Source organism: Diabrotica virgifera, chromosome 6 (genome assembly GCF_917563875.1).
Source record: "Diabrotica virgifera virgifera chromosome 6, PGI_DIABVI_V3a".
Classification (NCBI taxonomy): Eukaryota; Metazoa; Arthropoda; class Insecta; order Coleoptera; family Chrysomelidae; genus Diabrotica; species Diabrotica virgifera.
Window position 1 is genome coordinate 203,508,836 of NC_065448.1, and position 18,533 is coordinate 203,527,368.

At 33.5% G+C, this 18,533-nt stretch overlaps 1 protein-coding gene across 1 annotated transcript in view; it reads left to right on the plus strand.

Annotated features, from left to right (window-relative positions):
• LOC114328543 (homeobox protein aristaless) overlaps positions 1-18,533 on the plus strand; it is a 283,900-nt gene that overhangs the window by 96,198 nt on the left and 169,169 nt on the right. The window contains exon 2 of the mRNA XM_050653665.1: positions 13,552-13,789. Within this exon, the coding sequence (XP_050509622.1) occupies positions 13,584-13,789 (206 nt within the window). The 5' untranslated portion in view covers positions 13,552-13,583. The remainder of the gene's footprint in view (positions 1-13,551; positions 13,790-18,533) is intronic.

Sequence of the window (18,533 nt, forward strand, 5' to 3'; positions counted from 1 at the left end):
TTTGAGCGTTTTGACGCGTTCCCACCGCATGCGTTTTAATGTATGCTACTTAGAAATTGCCTGTTTGCTGGCGCTTGCACTTGTACCTACTCGTTCGATTTTAAATGAGAGATGCATTGAAAATATCATTCAAGCACTATGTGTTTATAGATTTGTTTAACAATAAAAAAAGAATGTGTGTGTACTTTGTATGCACGTAAGAAGTTATACTTCTATTACATGATTTAAACGAAATTAATATACTTTTTATTTGTATTTTATTTAAATATTAAACTAATTTATACTTACTACTTCTCAAACATTTTTATTAAAACAGTGCCAAAAATTAAAATAATACAAGAATAAAACACACAGAAACACATTAAAAATGCCACAAATGATTTCTGAACATTAATTGTCGGAAATTTTTTTAAGTAAATACGTATTTTCTGAAAATAAAATTATATAATAAATATACTTACAATCATAAAATGTATAAAAAAAAAATAAAAGTTTCCATTGGGATTCGAACCAGCTTTTATCAGTGCGGTTGGTATTGGGGTTCATTCGCCTTGAACGCTTCGCCACGGAGGCAATGCGTCATTATTTGCGAAGATCGACTAACTAAACGGATTAAACTTTTGACATTTTGAATTAGGTAAATCAAATTATTTTGATTTTGAATTGAAATGATTTAGAATTGAAAAAATACAACAAAACATAGAGTAAGAAAACAATATATTAGGTGAATATTGATAGAATTTTTGATGGTAATCAAATTATGTAAATAAAAGTATTACATACTAATCATAGATACTATGTATTTTGGTAGGTTCAAATAGGTATAGGTACCTACCTATGGATTTTTTTATTAGGATACTGATACATTACAATAATTATTATTACGTGCCTGTTGCTTTTAAACACTATTTAAAAGTCACTACAGTTATAAAACTTCTTTGTTTCTGTCCTCACAACAATAAAACTAATATATTATACAACACTTGTTTACCTCCATATTGAACAATTATTTATTATTGACAGATCATTTCAACATCCAATCAGAGCCCGTATAACGACTAATACAATACCATACTGTCGGTGTGCGCATGCGCGCGGATCAACAATAAATTCACCCTCAATCTCAATCGCGCCTAAAGAAGTATAACTTCAAAAATTAATTTTTAACAATGCAAATAATCAAAATCGGTATAATTTGACTTGAACTTTCAAATGCTGCATAAGCAGAATTGCTATTTTATTTTTTAATTAAAAGTTATTCGGGTTCAAAAATTTCAATTTTTCGATTTTTTAAAGTTCAACCGCGTTCTACGGGGCAAAATACATAAAAAACTTGTAAAGTCTATCTAAATAAAGGTGGTCGTTGTACCCCCTCTGGCGACAGCACTATTTAGCTTGGTCCCAGTTAACGATACCAATAACGTTACTGGTAAAACGACCATCTCTATTCTGTTACTCCAAATTGCGATCGGTTTTAGAATGTACTCGCTTGTCGCGGTCCATTTTCCACGAATTTATTACACTTTGCAATACCTGGAAAATACTTACAGAAATTTAACCAATATTTTAATTTTAAATTGCTGGTACCAGTTTATAATACATATATATGCATTAAGGTACCTCATTTTCGTCAATAAAAAATAATTTAAAACCAGCCCATGTGGTGGAAAGCCTTATGAATTATACCGATAAACTGATTATAAGACAGATTATTATAGCTATTATAAAAATATACTTGATTACCACCCAAACAGCTATTTACAAATTTCAGAATTTATAAGTGTCTCTAAAACCATTTATCGTAAGTGCCTTCTTTAGTTCCAGGAACTTTCTAATTTATCGTTTAAATTTATTAACCATTTCAGTATTTTTTTCCGTATGGGACCTTCTTTTTCAAGTACCATATCAAAATTATTTGACGTTGACAATCACCATTGCGAATGGTTCTCGATCTTCTGCAATATGGAATAATAATCGTCCTGTATTTGCTATCTGAGTCAATTAACGAATGTTTTTAACCAAGAAACTTGTTTTCTTCCTACACCTCTACGGCCCTCTATTTTGTCTTTAAGGATCAGTTGGAATATTTTATATCGATTTCTCCTCACTATGTATCCCAGATAAAACATTTTCGGTGTTTAACAGTCTTTAGCAGTTCTCTATCTTTTTTGACCCTCCTTAGTATTTGTTCATTAGTTTTTCTTGCCGTCCAAGGTATTTTCAGCATTCGTCTATGAATCCGCATTTTAAATGCTTCATTTCTGTTCATTATCAATACTTTTAGCATTCACATTTCTGCACCATACAAAAGTACAGACCAAACATAGGACTTAACCATTCTTTGTCTTAGTTCTAAATTGAGATGATTATTGGAAAGAAATGGCTTCATTTTCATAAAAATAGTTTTCTTCTTCTTCTTCAGCCTGTGTTCGTCCACTGCTGGACATAGGCCTCTTCCATTTGCTTCCATCGATTTCTATTCTTGGCAATTCTCATCCATTGTTTGCCCGCGACTTGTTTGATATCAAAATAGTTTTAGTCATTGCTATTCAGCGTTTTATTTCGATGCCTGGATCTAGTTGGTCCGTTATTACAGTGCCCAAATTTGTCATTTTGTGAACTTTTTTTTTAACTTGGACTCCATTTAATTGAAGCTCTACGACTAAAAACTAAAAATTTAGTTTTGACAATAAAACACTGAAATCGTTTGTTTTCTATACTTTCACAAAATTTATTACAACTATGTGACTACAGCTGTTTCGGCAGAGTGCCTTTTCTCAAGTGATTTAGATTACTATGGGTTTGCCATTTTAAAGTCTTTAACTGAAGAGGTTGAGGTGTGGGGAGCTGTTTGTCTCGAGTTGGTCATTCAGAATTATATCTGTATTTTTCAATTTATTAATTTCCATAGATTCTAATAAAGATAGCTTAAGGCCTTTATTTTGAATATGCAGAATTTGAAACTGTTCATTAAAAGAATGATTATCATCTAGAAGGTGAAGTTGAAGTGCGTATGTAGAAGTGCCTGTTTTTCCAATGTTGAAAGCCCTTTTGTGTTCTGCTATCCGTTTGTCAAAGGTTCTGCCAGTTTGACCGATGTAAGTTTTCGGACAGTCACCACAAGTTAGTTTGTAAACACCACTCTGTAATTGTTTTCTTTTTCGGCTCTTATTGTTCTTAATATATTTGCTAAAGTTGTTGTTAGTTCTGAAAGCTGGTGTTATTCTTTTCTTTTTTACGTATCTGGCTATTTTTGTTGTTATCTTGTCAGTGTATGTGATAGAGCAGAAGGTACTGGGTTCTTTCTGTGGTGGTGGATAGACTAATTTCAGGGCTTTCTTATGGAGTTTTTGGTTTAAAATTTTGTTAATTGTTTGTTCGTTATAGCCATTCTTTACTGCTATTTGTTTAATTATGTTCAGTTCTATTTCGAAGTTATTTTTTGACATGGGAATTTCTGTCAGTCTATGTATCATGTATCATGCTATGGTAGGCTGCTAATTTGTGTTGTGTAAGATGAGATGATGAATTGTGTATAGTTGTGTCAGTATGGGTAGGTTTATGCTATACGGAGAACTCATGTTTGTTGTGTAGTCTGGTAATTGTTACATCTAGAAAGTTTATGGACTTATTCTGTTCGGTTTCTATTGTAAACTCAATATTACTATGAAGTGAATTAATGTATGATAGAAATTGGTCAAGTTGTCTGTTAGTTCCTGTAAAGCATATCATACATCAATTCACTTCATAGTAATATTGAGTTTACAATAGAAACCGATCCGAATAAGTCCATAAACTTTCTAGATATAACAATTACCAGACTACACAACAAACATGAGTTCTCCGTATATCATAAACTTATCCATACTGACATAACTATACACAATTTATCATCTCATCCTACACAACACAAATTAGCAGCCTACCATAGCATGATACATAGACTGACAAAAATTCCCATGTCAAAAAATAATTTCGAAATATAACTGAACATCATTAAACAACTCGCAGTAAACAATGGCTATAACGAACAAACAGTTAACAATTAATAAAAATTCCATAAGTAAACCAAAAACTCCATAAGAAAGCCCTGAAATTAGTCTATCCACCACCACAGAAAGAATCCAGTACCTTCTGCTCTATCACATACACGGGCAAGATAACAACAAAAATAGCCAGATACATAAAAAAGAAAGGAATAACACCAGCTTTCAGAACTAACAACAACTTAAGAAAATATATTAAGAACAATAAGAGCCGAAAGAGAAAACATCTATAGAGTGGTGTTTACAAAATAACTTGTGGTGACTGTCCGAAAACTTACATCGGTCAAACTGGCAGGACCTTTGACAAACGGATAGCGGAACACAAAAAGGCTTTCAACAATAGAAAAACAGACACTTCTACATACGCACTTCACCTTCTAGATCATAATAATTCTTTTAATGAACAGTTTCAAATTCTGCTTATTCAAAATAAAGGTAAGCTATCTTTATTAGAATCTAAGGAAATTAATAAATTGAAAACTAAAGATATAATTCTGAATGACCAACTCGAGACCACAGTATATAGAGGTTCCACTCTTTATACTCTTTATACTGTGTCGTAGGTTCCCTCTTTATACTGTGTCGAGACAAACAGATCCCCACTCCTCAACCTCTTCAGTTAAAGACTTTAAAATGGCAAACCCATAGTAATCTAAATCACTTGAGAAAGGCACTCTCCCGAAACAGCTGTAGCAAACGTTTTCAGTGTTTTATTGTTAGATAAAATGAACTTCCATCAAGTAACGGTCGAATCCATCAATTATTTAGTTTTGAGTTTATTTTAATTTATCTTTCCTTTCTTACCCTGTGAATACGATCAAGCAGAATTTGGAGACCTTCAATTGTATCTGACAAAATTACTGTATCGTCCGCGTCCGCGTATCTAATCACATTTTATGTTTTCCGTTTATTTTTATTCCATATGGTTGTCTCCAAGTGCCTTTAAATAACTGATCCGAGTACACATTGAACACTGTTGGCGACAAAATGCAACCTTGTCTGACTCCTCGTTGTATGGAGATTTCGTCGGTGCCGTTATCTCCAATTTTTAAGATAGTAAATATGTATGGTAAATATGTACGGCGCGTTCAGCTAAGGGCACGATTGCACTGAACTAACTCAGATGATCCCTAATCCCTGGGTATGATTGCGCCTCCTCTCGTGGTGACGTAATATCTTAATGTCCTCCTTATTATATTAGAATTTATTATACAGATATTAGTCAATATCTTTCAGTATATTGATTCCCCTCCTGGGAACGATCTAAAAAGCATTCATTATTAAAAAGTATCTAATCGTTAATTCAGTTTTCCATGATCGGTTTCTTTGTAATATATTATCCTAATTAATAAAGTTGTCATTTATAAAAAATGCCAATAATACGTTAACGTTTACCTCGTTTTTGCTTGTCCGCGAACCATCCAACCGGCCATTGTTCGTTGGTATCGCATGGTTCCGTTACGAACAGAATGGCACTACTTTATGTGTCGCATTCAGTGTCAACTCTAATGCGGGTAGGCATTAACTTATAACTACTAATTAATATAATTATGTTTATCAGCGTTACGGTTACTGAACGCTTAATGACGCATCCAGATCCTATTTTAAGTATACTTTACTCGGCCGATTATATTTTTCACTAAAATTATATAATTTATGCACGAGATAAAGGAAAATTAAATTTATCAGAAAGATATATATTTTGCGTTTTATGTGGTTCATTTTAATGAACTATGCAAATCGTAAAAGTTCTGGCAGTAATAAACAGTGAGCGTTTTTTATATAAAGCTAAAATTAAACTTTATAGGGATATACAGGATTGTAACTCCAAGAAATAAAAATATACTAAGATTTCTAGCCCAATCATTCTTTTTGCAGTGTAACTATTGAGCTATTGTGAATGTTGGAGATTAACAATGTGTGGAACCTAGTTCAGTTTTAATTGATTTTAAGTAGAATACTTGTTTTCTTGTTGAACCTGTCAATTCTGGAAGAGCTTCATATAAAAGACAGGCTATTAAAAAGTAAACCGAGCATACCTATATCACCTCGGCCACATAACGAGACGAAGGGAGGTTATGGAACTATTAGTAGTAGAAGTAGAACATCTACAAATGATGGGCAGAAGAATCTCCAAATAAAGGCTATGGGGAGAAAATCCCTACAAGCTCTCTGTCTGACACAGGACCCTCAGTTCATGGAGACAGCACAAGCTAACAATGTTTAGAGTGTCACCACACACTGACAAGGACTCAAGAAATGGGGAGAAGACCTTCTTATTCTCACCATACCATGTTTATAACTGAAAGTTGGTTTTCAAATTGGCCATCATAATTTTATTGACCGCAATTTTAAAGTGACGAAGAAGACTGATTACACCACTCACATAGGTTACGAATCCATTATGTTCATTTTCAACGCTGAACTCTTTCAACTCTTTTCACATATTTTGCCTGAATAATAAGATGGAGAAATTCTAAAATTAGAGGTATATTTACGATGTCACTACTTCAGGATGGCTTTTTAGACATACTCTGTGAACCCGTATTATGCGCTGATAACACAGATTATGTTAACCCAGCTTATACCTTCGATGCACCCACACTTAAAGTTTATTTATAAGAGATTTAGTGAGTGTCCAGATTTCAACCCCATACAATATTGTCGAGAAGATAGACCATTTGGGCAGTCCTATTTTCAGGTTGTTATTAATTTCATCCATATTCATTCGGAAAAACACTGTTCTGAACTTTTCAATGTGGATTTCTATCTCTTGGCAGAGATGCAGTTCTTTGACCTATTTGCAGATGCAGTAATTAGTATTTTGACCTATTTTGGAGATTCAGTTCTTTGACCTCTCTTGTGTGTTTTTGGTTTTAGTTTTGGACAGGATAGATCTGAGTTCTCTGGTTGTTTTAAATGTTGTTATGATGTTGTACTTGTTTCCAATCCTTTTAAATTCTTCTGATAAGCCTTTATTACATATGATATTGTTGTCATCCTTGAGCCCCTTATTGTGAGTATTGCTGGGTTGCTTGTGGTGTTGTGTTGTTTTCTTTTTCTATCTTATGGAATTCCTTGTTTACAAATGGTAATGAGTAGTCAATTTTTGTTAAAACCCTTGTTAGCAGGTTTTTCCTGTAATTTTTGATTGCATATACAGGGTGTTTTATTAAGAATTGTCCATATAGTAACTGGAGAAACCTTAGCACCAAATACGAAGATTTAACCTAAAACCCTTAAATAAAATATTCCTCGTTACCGAGATACAGAGTTTTTTTTTAAATATTCTAAAATTGTTTTAGCCCATCGTTTTAACACCTTCCAATATTTTTTGTTCAAACTCAGCAAACAATTTGCACATGTTGGGATACTTTAACTAGTGCTAAGAGATAGTTTTTCGCTATTACCAGAGGCGTGCTGTATAGGGATATTATACATACTTCCTTTTTCCCTATTTTTCCTCCTCAGAATCTATGCCACTGTCGTAATAATCATTTCAGCGTGTTGTTTGATTCTTTGTTACTTTTTACGAAAATATCATCATTTTGTCTCATTGCGATAGAGTAAGTAGTTTTCAAGTTATTGGCGTTTAAACATAATGGTTACAATAAGATTCTGTATTTTAAAATAAATAACATTCAAAAAGAATAATTTTATCGAATCCATCGCATTAAAACGCAAATTACTTGAAAACTACTTACTCTATCGCATTCAGACAAAAGGATGATATTTACGTAAAAATTAACGAAGAATCAAAAAAACATACTGAAATTATTATCAAGACAGTAGCGTAGATTGTGAGAGGGAAAAGAGGGAAAATGGAAGTATATATCCCTACAGCACGACTCTGGAAACGGCGGAAAACTATCTTTTAACACTAGTTATATAGTTAAAGTATCCCAACATGCGTAAACTGTTTGTTAAATTTGAACAAAAAATATTGGAACGTGTTAAAACAATGGGCTTAAATCATTTTAGAATATTTGTCATAAAACACTCTGTATCTTTGTGAGGGGGAATATTTCATTTAAATGTTTTAGGTTAAATCTTCCTATTTTGTGCTAAGGTTTCTCCAGTTACTATATCGACAATTCTTAGTGAAACACCCTGTATACTATATCTCCATGAGAGTTTGGTTTTACAGTTTGGTTTTTGTTGCCAATGATATTGTCCCTCTCTAGTTTACATAACTCTTGTTTTTTTAGCCTTTTCATCAATGGCACATTAGTAAAAAGGCTGGTGTTGTAAAAATGATTAACATAAATTGTTGTAATTATTGTAATATGTTTCGGCCAGTTTTTACAGGAGTTATATTTTTAATGCATGTCGTTGTATTGTGTGCTAGAGGTTAAATTACCAGGAGGAACTTAGACAGTTTGCTACAAGGAGAACAAATTGGTCTCAATGGAACGTTTTCTTTATAAATTTTTGGGACTCCGTATAAATGTGGTCTCCTACTGTAATGAATGTGTTGTTAATGTTATTCTTTAGTAGTCTTTTAGTCGTTTCTCAAATATATGCAAATTTTTGTATATTTAGATATTTTGTTTTTCAGTAATTTCGTTGGATTCTTTGTCAGTTTCGTATAAGGTCTATTTTTGGCCAATTCTAGATTTTTCTCCTGATATTGACTTCTGTCCATAATCACGGTTGCGACGCCCTTGTCAGCTGGTAATATTATTATGGACTTATCTACTTTAAGCTTTGATAGCTTTGAATTCCTCTTTGCTGATGTTTTCTTTTTCCATAGTGCTTTTTTCAGTTCCTTTTTGCACAGTACTCTATATTCTTCATTTGCATGTGTAGATACTCGTGACCCGTCAAAATAGCCCGGTCAAAACAGCCCCGTCGCAAAAGCCCCGTCAAAATAGCCTGAACACAAAATAGCCTCGACAAAATAGCCCGCAAACAAAATAGCCCCTACAAAATAGATCGCACACAAAATCGCCCCGGTCAAAACAGCCCCGGTCAAAGCAGCCCCGGCTAAAATAGCCCCGGCTAAAACAGCCTCTTATAAACAATTACATAATTATTTATACAAGGTGTCCAAAAACTTTTTCTTAATTTAAATTATTTGACAAAAAGGAAGAATGTATTCAATTTATTTAATTTAAAATGCATTTTACTGTTGCCCGATAACAGAAAAAAAAAATGTTTATATCATAAATTAACATTGATTTTCGCTTAACTTAAATGTTCAAACTTCCAAGAGGCAGGAAAGACAGGACTCGAGTTCTCTGAAAAGACAATTTTTATTTAATGTGGTTAAGATAAACATCTGAATAGAGGATAATTACCATTTCCGAAAAAATGTATTTTTAAGGAATTATTTCATGATGAATTCTGAAAGGAGCTTTTTTTTCGGGGCTATTTTGTCGGGGCTATTTTGTCGGGGCTATTTTGTCGGCGGGCTATTATTCCGCGGCAATTTTGTCTGCAGGCTATTTTGTCGGAGCTATTTTGTGTGCGGGATATTATGTTGGGGCTATTTTGTCGGAGCTTTTTTGACGGGGCTATTTTGACGGGGTACCGTAGATACTTGAAAGACATTTTCAACTGCACTCATTGTGTCCAATTTTGAAACCGAAGGGCGTGTAATGGCATAACTCCGATTGTTGAGACAGACTTATCTGTTGCGTTTAACTGTCTTTTAAATAGATTGACAACTATTTGCTGTTAGGTTGTTAGTGTTGTGTTTTAGTAGGTTGTTATATTTGTTATTACTAATATTTTGTTAAAATTCTGTTAAATTTGTTGACGTGTGTGTTTTTTGTGTGTGTTATACTATGTGTGTACAATCAACGTGTAATTTTGTTAAAATAATAATTTTATGTTTTATGATAAAATTATAATTTTATGTTTTATGATAAAGAGAGTCTTCAATGCTTACAATTTTCTGTTTAATTAACAGCACAATAATTGTGGCTAATCCCACATAAACATAATATTTAATACGAAAATTAATCTTGGACAATAATAAACATAATATATAGAACTTAATGTGGATATACGTCTACGTCATTAGCAAGCAATGGCTTCTTAGTACCAATAGAGCCTAGAGGGGGCTATTGCCTATATGCACAACTTGCCTAATATGTAAATGACAGACCTAATTATGGTAATGAATCCCTCATTGTATACGATCCGAGAGAATACATCAGATTAATTAAAAAGATAAAAATCACTGTTTCAATTGAGGAAAAATAACAAACACAAATGTAGTTCTTTCAAATAATTAAAAGTTAATTTCATGGTTGGAACACCACCGTGACAACTGAAGACTAAATGTACGCCTGTATACAATTAAATCATTAACTAAATGTGAATTTTCATGGTACCTTGGACAAACAGAAATGTCGAAACTCATTTGCCTAATTCCCTATTGTTTTATTGACATTCCGAATTAGTAAAATCGAGCAGAGTTAATGTTGAGCCACATTCTTAAGCTGAGTTTTTTACATAAAAGCTATAAATCTTTCCTGTAAGTAATTAATAATACTGCTGAAGCTCTATAATTATATTAAATATATTATTGAAATCTTTTTGAAAGTTAAATAAAGGCCCTAGCCGGGTAAGATAATGAAAAATTCCCCCAACTCGATTCGAATTCTTCACCATTTAGCACATATAGAGAAACTCACTTTCTGAAATTTTTACCCCCCCCCCCCAGGTGGTCACGTGACCCACCTAGAGCCTAATTAGGCTTTTTAGGTTTTAATTTTTTATCTCATACGCATCGAGAGCTAACGAAAAACTTTAAATATAAAAGTTGTAGATTTCAAAAAGTTCTGTCCGAAAAAAATTTTTTTTTAATTTTTGGCGGAAAATTTAAATTTTAGGACGATTTTAAAATTTTAAATGAGTATAAAAAATAACTAAGACATTCGCTTTTACGAAAAAAAAAATAATAACGTGTATTTTTGCATAGTGTATCACCCTGAATTTTTTCAGATATTTAAAATTGGTAAAACGTACTTTTAAAAATTAAAAACCGCAATTTTTTGTTTTTTTTTCGTTTTTGATACAATTTTATGCATAGTGATTACTAAACTCATTTTTTAGTAAAATTGTGGCTTATTTCCCATAGAAAATACTTAATTATAAAAATGTCACAAGGAAATAGCTTCAGAACAAGATTAAAAAAAGGTAACACCGTCACTAGGATAGATAAAAAACTGAAAACAATTGGGGTTTGCTTAATAAAAAGTTTTTGTAATGTCATCTATTTTCAAGATACAGGGCGTTGAAGAAAACAAAATTTTACACATTTGTTACGATTTTGCCAAAACTACTGGCAACATTGTAATAAAATGTTGCAGGTTTTAAGAGGTAGTTATTGGGCACTTTTTGACATAAAATTAAGAATTTTATATTCATCATTAGCGCGCATACGGGTAATGGTCTGAACTTTTTAAAGAAAAACAGATAGTACGCCACTGACATATTTCAAATTAACAATCTCGCAATGTTTTTAGATATATTCATTTACGATTCACTCAATTTGTGCCGTAGAAGAAATGTTTTTAAACCAAATTCTTGCATAGACGTAACCAAGGGGGGGTTTTGGGGATTATAATCCCCCATTGGGATGTACTTTGAGCTCTATATGCTTAACATCATACCCCTCGGAGACCTTCCAGTAGTTGTAACCCCCCTTTCCAGTAGTTGTAACCCCCCTTAGGATTATCCTGGTTACGCCTATGAATTCTTGGAAATAAAATAATCTACAATTTCATATTTAAACATTTTTTTGTATTTCTGGAATCTTTCATTCTGAAGAAAATGGCATTTTTCACCAAACTACAAAAACTCCTTATTCGCTTTTAACTCCAGTTTTTTAAAAGCTAATAATTCTAAGCCAGTCAAACGTCTAGAATCTATTATTAATACATAAATAAAGAAGAACGAATAAGGCCAATGACTAACAACACCGCTAACTTATATTAATATGCCTCCAATTGGATTTTTCCTTTTTTTTCAAAAAAATATACTGATTTTTTAACCGTAACTTTTTTATTTTTTATCTTAGAAAGTTTGGTAAAAAAGAATTTTATAGGATTTACAAGATCTATACACCTATTAATTCTAAATCTTTTTATAATCCTCAGTCGCAAAAAGAGGTGACTTTGAAAGGGTTGGTAAAGGTGGTTCTTGCATGTTATTACAAGTTTTAATTATCAATAGCTCACTCAATTTTTACAGTAGAAAAAATTTTTGCAAACCAGGTTCTTGGAAATTAAATGAGCTACAATTTCATATTTATACATTTTTTCGTATAGCTGACGCTAATTTTTCTATTCTGAAGGAAAGGCCATTTTTTTGAAAACTAATCACTCTAAGCCGGCTAAACTTCTAAAACATAGAAGACCAAATAAGGTCAATGACTAATTATAATTAGGATGGTGATTAGGGTGTTGCTTCCGATCACTTTTTCTCTGTAAAAAATAGGAACTGACATTCTTTTCATTAAAAGTCACTTAATTTTTGAGCTAGATATTTCTTTTCTGGAGATAGATATTTTTAAATACTTTAAATTAGTTTGAACAAGTTATTCTCGAAAAATGCATAGTTTTCCCGTCTTTTGACTTTGAAACTACAATATTTAGCATTTGACGAAGAAGAGCTAACATAAAATAAAGTATAGCTCCATTACTATTGGTATTAAAGAAAATAAAAAAAACGGTTTTGTTTATTTTATCAAAAGGTACATTTTTGTTAAGTAAAGTTGTTTTGATAAAACGAAAACTTTTGGAGTTATTAGCAGAAAACATTAAAAACATTGATTTTTTCGATATAAAACTCACATCCGGAGGATTTGTCTTCACATTAAAGACGGTAATTAGCAACTAGATAATAAATAGCATAGTATCATCTAGCACAGTCAATCAAAAAATATTGTTTAAAACTTAAGAGGCTACACCAGCCCAAAATATTAATTCGAGAGATAGTAGCCGCACCGTTTTTCGAAAGTTCTGCGAACCTTTAGCAACACAGTGCGTCGGCAGTACGTGACACTATCAAAGACGAAGGCACAATATTGTGATAATGTACATTATGATTACGGTGACTACTTCGCTATGTTGTCAAATCAGTCAGTTAAGTTCGATTTATTGTTATAGATAATCGATTTTAGTAATTCCAATGTGACACAAAATCAGGAAAATTTATTTGAAGAAAGTTTATTTTTTTTGTTCTTCTTAATGGCGGTGCAGACTCGTTTGTGCAATACTTTATTTAATTATAGAGTAATTTCCACATACGAATATTTTTCTTAAATTGGGCTCTGTACCGCCATTCTTTACTATATTACGTACATAATATGTACTAAATAACTCGACGAAATATTCAATTTCGGAAACAATCTTGGAACGCATTTTCCGTCTTGATAAGGCGCTGATGTAGCCTCCTGAATTGGCTCGAATGGTTTTTTTAATTCGCTTAATGTTTTGTTTGAACTATATAATACGAATGGAAATACTTATTTTTTATTTTTTTTTTGCAGAATCGGCTTCTACTGAAAGCAACCCTGATATAATGGGAGTGTCTGAAGAAATAACGCCGAACGCGGGAATAGAGCCCAGACCATCAGGTCCGGAACAAAGTGACGGTAGTGATCCGGAACCTGATGAGTTTGCTCCCAAGCGAAAACAGAGGAGGTACAGGACGACATTCACTAGTTACCAGTTAGAGGAATTGGAAAAAGCATTTTCTAGGACTCATTATCCAGATGTTTTTACAAGGTAAATTATCTTCCTATTTTATATTTTCCCTCGTTTCTGAAAAATAGTAAATAGGTACATACTACAAAAACTAGAAAGCTATAATAAGAAATAGCTATTTGTATAACAAGGGAGGAAAGTGCTACTTCTCCTCCCGAGAATGAAGTTTACTGCCCGACGCGTAGCGGAGGGCAGTAACCATTCAAGGGAGGAAAAGGCACTTTACTCCCATGTTATACATATGGTTTTTCCACCTTCCTCAATTAACAAGTAATTTTTTTATTTTTACTTAATTTATTTATGTATCTAACCAACAAAATTTATTAGAAATAAAACTAATAAGTAGGTACAATATAACTGTCAACTGTCAAATATAAGTCAAATTATTAATGTAAACATTGTTAAATCAGAATAACAATTTACTGTTTTTTACCATTCTGCAAAATACAAAGTGTTTTTAAATAAACGTTAAAATGTATAGATACTTACGTAATAGAAAATAGATATTGTACAGGGCGTCAATAAGTTATATTTCATGAATGAAATACCATGACGTCACTTTTACTTTTCCTCCCTAGGGAGGAAAAATATTTTCCTCCCTAGGGACGAAAAGTACAACTTTGCTCCCTACAACAAGTCCGGAAAAGTATACTTTCGGTAGAGGTAGGTGGAAAAAATATATTGTCTTTCAGATTTAGCTTACCCTAAATTTTATTGGAATTAAAGATTTTGTACTATACTCTAGATTAGGTGTTCATTCAAGATGCCTTGGTTTGTTTATTTTTACGACTTCTGTTCTCATCGTTCATTTACCTTCACACGACAGAATTTTGTCTAATTTTTTAATATCAAAAGAATTTTTAAGATGAAATATGAAATTTAAAAAAAGGAAATTTAGAACTCAATGGAAAGATAAATTTCATATCAATGATTTTTTTTAATGAGAATATGGGTCATGTGATAGCTCGTTTGAAAGGGTATTACATTAACAGAATTATTTATATAGGTGGTTCAAAAAATTTTTTTTATTAAATTAATTGAGACAAAAAGAACACATAGTATGTAATTTATTTAATTCATAATACGTTTTACTGTTATCGGAAAACAGAAAAAAAACTTATTTTACAAATAAATATTGTTTTACGCTTAAAGGACCCCGCACAAACCTTATGGAAAATAGGTCCCAGTGGATTTGGTTCATACTTTGGGAAAATACTCTTTGAAGCATCCTGATAAACAGTTCTCATGGGCACAACTCAATCGTATGAAGGATTTTCAAGATATACAGGCCCAAACTCGGAAAATTATAAGATTTACGGGGTATTCCAATTCCGTGAGTTACTGATTATTTGGCAACATGTAGAAGTTTGGATCAAGGAAAAGTACTAGTAGTCTATGATTTTTTCCTGGCTATCCAATGGCGACCTTTAATTTGACCTTGACCTTCAACGGACGTCATCTTCTAGAGTTTCGAGGGTTTTCGGCATTCAATTGATATAAACAGTTTACTCATGGGTTTTTGGGATCGCTAAAAACGAATATGCCATCAGAATTGCCCTCCGGATGACGTGATGGCCAGGGCCTCTGCAAGGGACGTCATCTTCTAGAGATTCGATGGTTTTCGGCATTTAATTGATGCAAATGAATTACTGGAGGGTTTTTTGAGGTTGCTATAAACGAATATATCATCAGAACTGACTCCCGGAACACCTGATTTCCAAGGTCAATGAAAGGGGCTCCTAGAGTTTCGAGGGTCTTTGGAAATATATTAATGCAAACGGATTAGTTATAGGTTTTTGGGGTTGCTGAACATGAATACGTGATCAGCACACACACAGGAGCACCTAGTGCCAAAGACAGGTTATCTTCTGAAGTTTCGGAGGAATCAAATGGATTACTCTAAGGTTTTTGGGGTTGCTGAACATGCATACACTATCAGATCCGACCCACAAATCACATTGTGCCGTAGGCACAATGTGATCACGTATTCGTGTTCAGCAACCCCAAAAACCTATAATTAATCCGTTTGCATCAATACCCTCGAAACTCCAGGAGCCCCTTTCATTGACCTTGGAAACTAGGTGCCCCGGGAGTCGGTTCTGGTGGCATATTCGTGTTTAGCGACCTCAAAAAACCCTCCAGTAATTCATTTGCATCAATTAAATGCCGAAAACCATCGAAACTCTAGAAGATGACGTCCCTTGCAGTGGCCCTGGCCACTAAGTCATCCGCAGGTCAATTCTGATGGCATATTCGTGTTTTGCGATCCCGAAAACCCATGAGTAATCTGTTTATATAAATTTAATGCCTAAAACCCTCGAAACTCTAGAAGATGGCGTCCGTTGAAGGTCAAGGTCAAAGTAAAGATCGCCATTGGATAGCCAGGAAAAAATCCTAGACCACTAGTACTTTTCCTTGATCAAAACTTCTACATGTTGCCAAATAACCAGTAACTCACGGAATTGGAATACCCCGTAAATCTTATAATTTTCCGAGTTTGGACCTCTATATCTTGAAAATCCTTCATACGATTGAGTTGTGCCCATGAGAACTTTTTATCAGGATGCTTCAAAGAGTATTTTCCCAAAGTATAAACGAAATCCACTGGGACCTATTGTCCATAAGGTTTGTGCGGGGTCCTTTAATGTTAAAGCTGCCACCCACCTTCCTCTGGGCAGTTTGAACATTTCGTTTAAGCGAAAATCAATGTTCATTTTTCAAATAAAATATTTTTCTGTTTTCTGCCAGAAGTAAAATGTATTTAGAATTAAATAAATTCATCTTTTTGTGTCAATTAATTTAATTAAAATTTTTTCTTGGACACCCTGTATAAGTAATTATGGTAATGTTTATATTATTGAATAGAGAATTGACTACCCTTTCAAATGAGCTATCACATGATCCCTATTCTTATTTAAGAAAATCATCGATTGCGTCATGACGCCAAGGTTGACCACGTCACTAGTATGATATATATGCCAAAAAATCGTAATTTAAAAATAAAGATCGACCTGTTTCGGGATTTTTCCTAAAAGTCGCCGGTTTACGAGATAATAAATTTATGAGTTAGTTTATGGACGCACTGTATATGGCCTTCTCTGAATGAACTAAAACAAACCTGACTTACAACAAAACAACAGTTCCGAATTACAACAAAACAACACGATACGGGTGCCGTGGCGGCATCTGCTTACAACAACGAATGAAAAATAAAATATTAGATTCACAGGATGGACAAGATTTTAAGGATAATGAAGAAATTGAGGATGATACCAACTTTAGTTCAAATAAATGCAATGTACATGTGAAAGTAAAGAATGCTCAGAAAATAAAACTCAATCTTGGAAAGCGAGCAAAGATCCGATAAGATGAGCCGATAGTAAAAATTACATAAATATGTTTTAAAAACTATGTGTAGAGTTTTGGTGCTGAAAGAAGGAACACAATTTTTTTTGATAATAAGTTGTTTAGGAACGAAACACTACTCCTTACAAAATAATTCTTGGTAAGATATATTAAGGAGTTACTAGTAACAACTAAATAACCTACTGACCAACCGAACGGTTCAACTGGCCGCTTATGCCGATGATATTAATATTATGAGTAGAACATCAACAGGACCACAGGAAACATACGCAGAGTTAAAAACACAAACAAAAATGCTAGGTCTGGAAATTAACACAGAATAAACAAAAATGGTGACTCAAACGAGAAAAAATATAGTCACACAAAACATTATACATGAAGATAGCATTGAAACAGTTGGAAAGTTTACATATCTGGGAGTAGAAATATATGCCGACGGATCAGAAGATGGAGAAATACGGAAGAGAATAACGCAGGCAAACAGAGCTTATTTTGCCCTCTCCCTTATATTTCGGTCTAAAATTGTCCACCGAAATACAAAGATAAGAATATATAAAACCTTATTTCGACCAATAACATGCTATGGCAGTGAAGCCTGGGTCCTGAAAGAAACATCCAAAAACAAACGCGACACATTTGGAAGGAAAGCACTGAGGAGAATACTAGGACCTGTGAGGGAAAACGGAATCTTCAGAAGTCGATGCAACAACGAGCTTTATCAACTTTATAAGGAAACATCCCTCTAAGACTTCATTAGAATACAAAGATTGCAATGGGCCGAACATGTGATAAAAATGGGAGAGGATAGGCTACCAAAAAGAGCACTGAATGGTAGAATGCAGGGAAAGATACCGGTTGGAAAGCCAAGAAAGCGCTGGGAAGACACAGTAAATAGCGACGGACAAGCCCTTTTAGGAGTCCGTGTATGGAGAAAAGCAGCCACAGACAAGCAAGGGTGTAGCAAAAAATAAAGTAAGCCAAGACTCAATTTGGGATGTAGTGCCGTAGAAGCATAAGGAGAAGAACAACTAAATAAAAACATAATTCGGAAATCGGATTGCGATCATCCAATGTATGGAGAATGACCATGAAGCAGCAACAAAGTAGATATAATTCACAAATTGATTCTTCTTCTTCTTTTGGCATCATGGATGGGTCTTTGTCTGCCTATGTCCATCCATTCAGATCTCTCTGGTGTCCTTCTTATCCATTGTCTTATATTCATGGTTTTCTTGTCGTTTTCCATCTCATCCAACCATCTCGTTCTCGGCCTTCTTTTTTTTCGTCTCCCATCGGCTTCCACTGTAATATTGTCTTTGCTGTTTTTGCATCTTCTTGTGTCTGGACATGTCCAAGCCATGACAATCGTTGACTTTTGACAAATCTTACAATATCATAC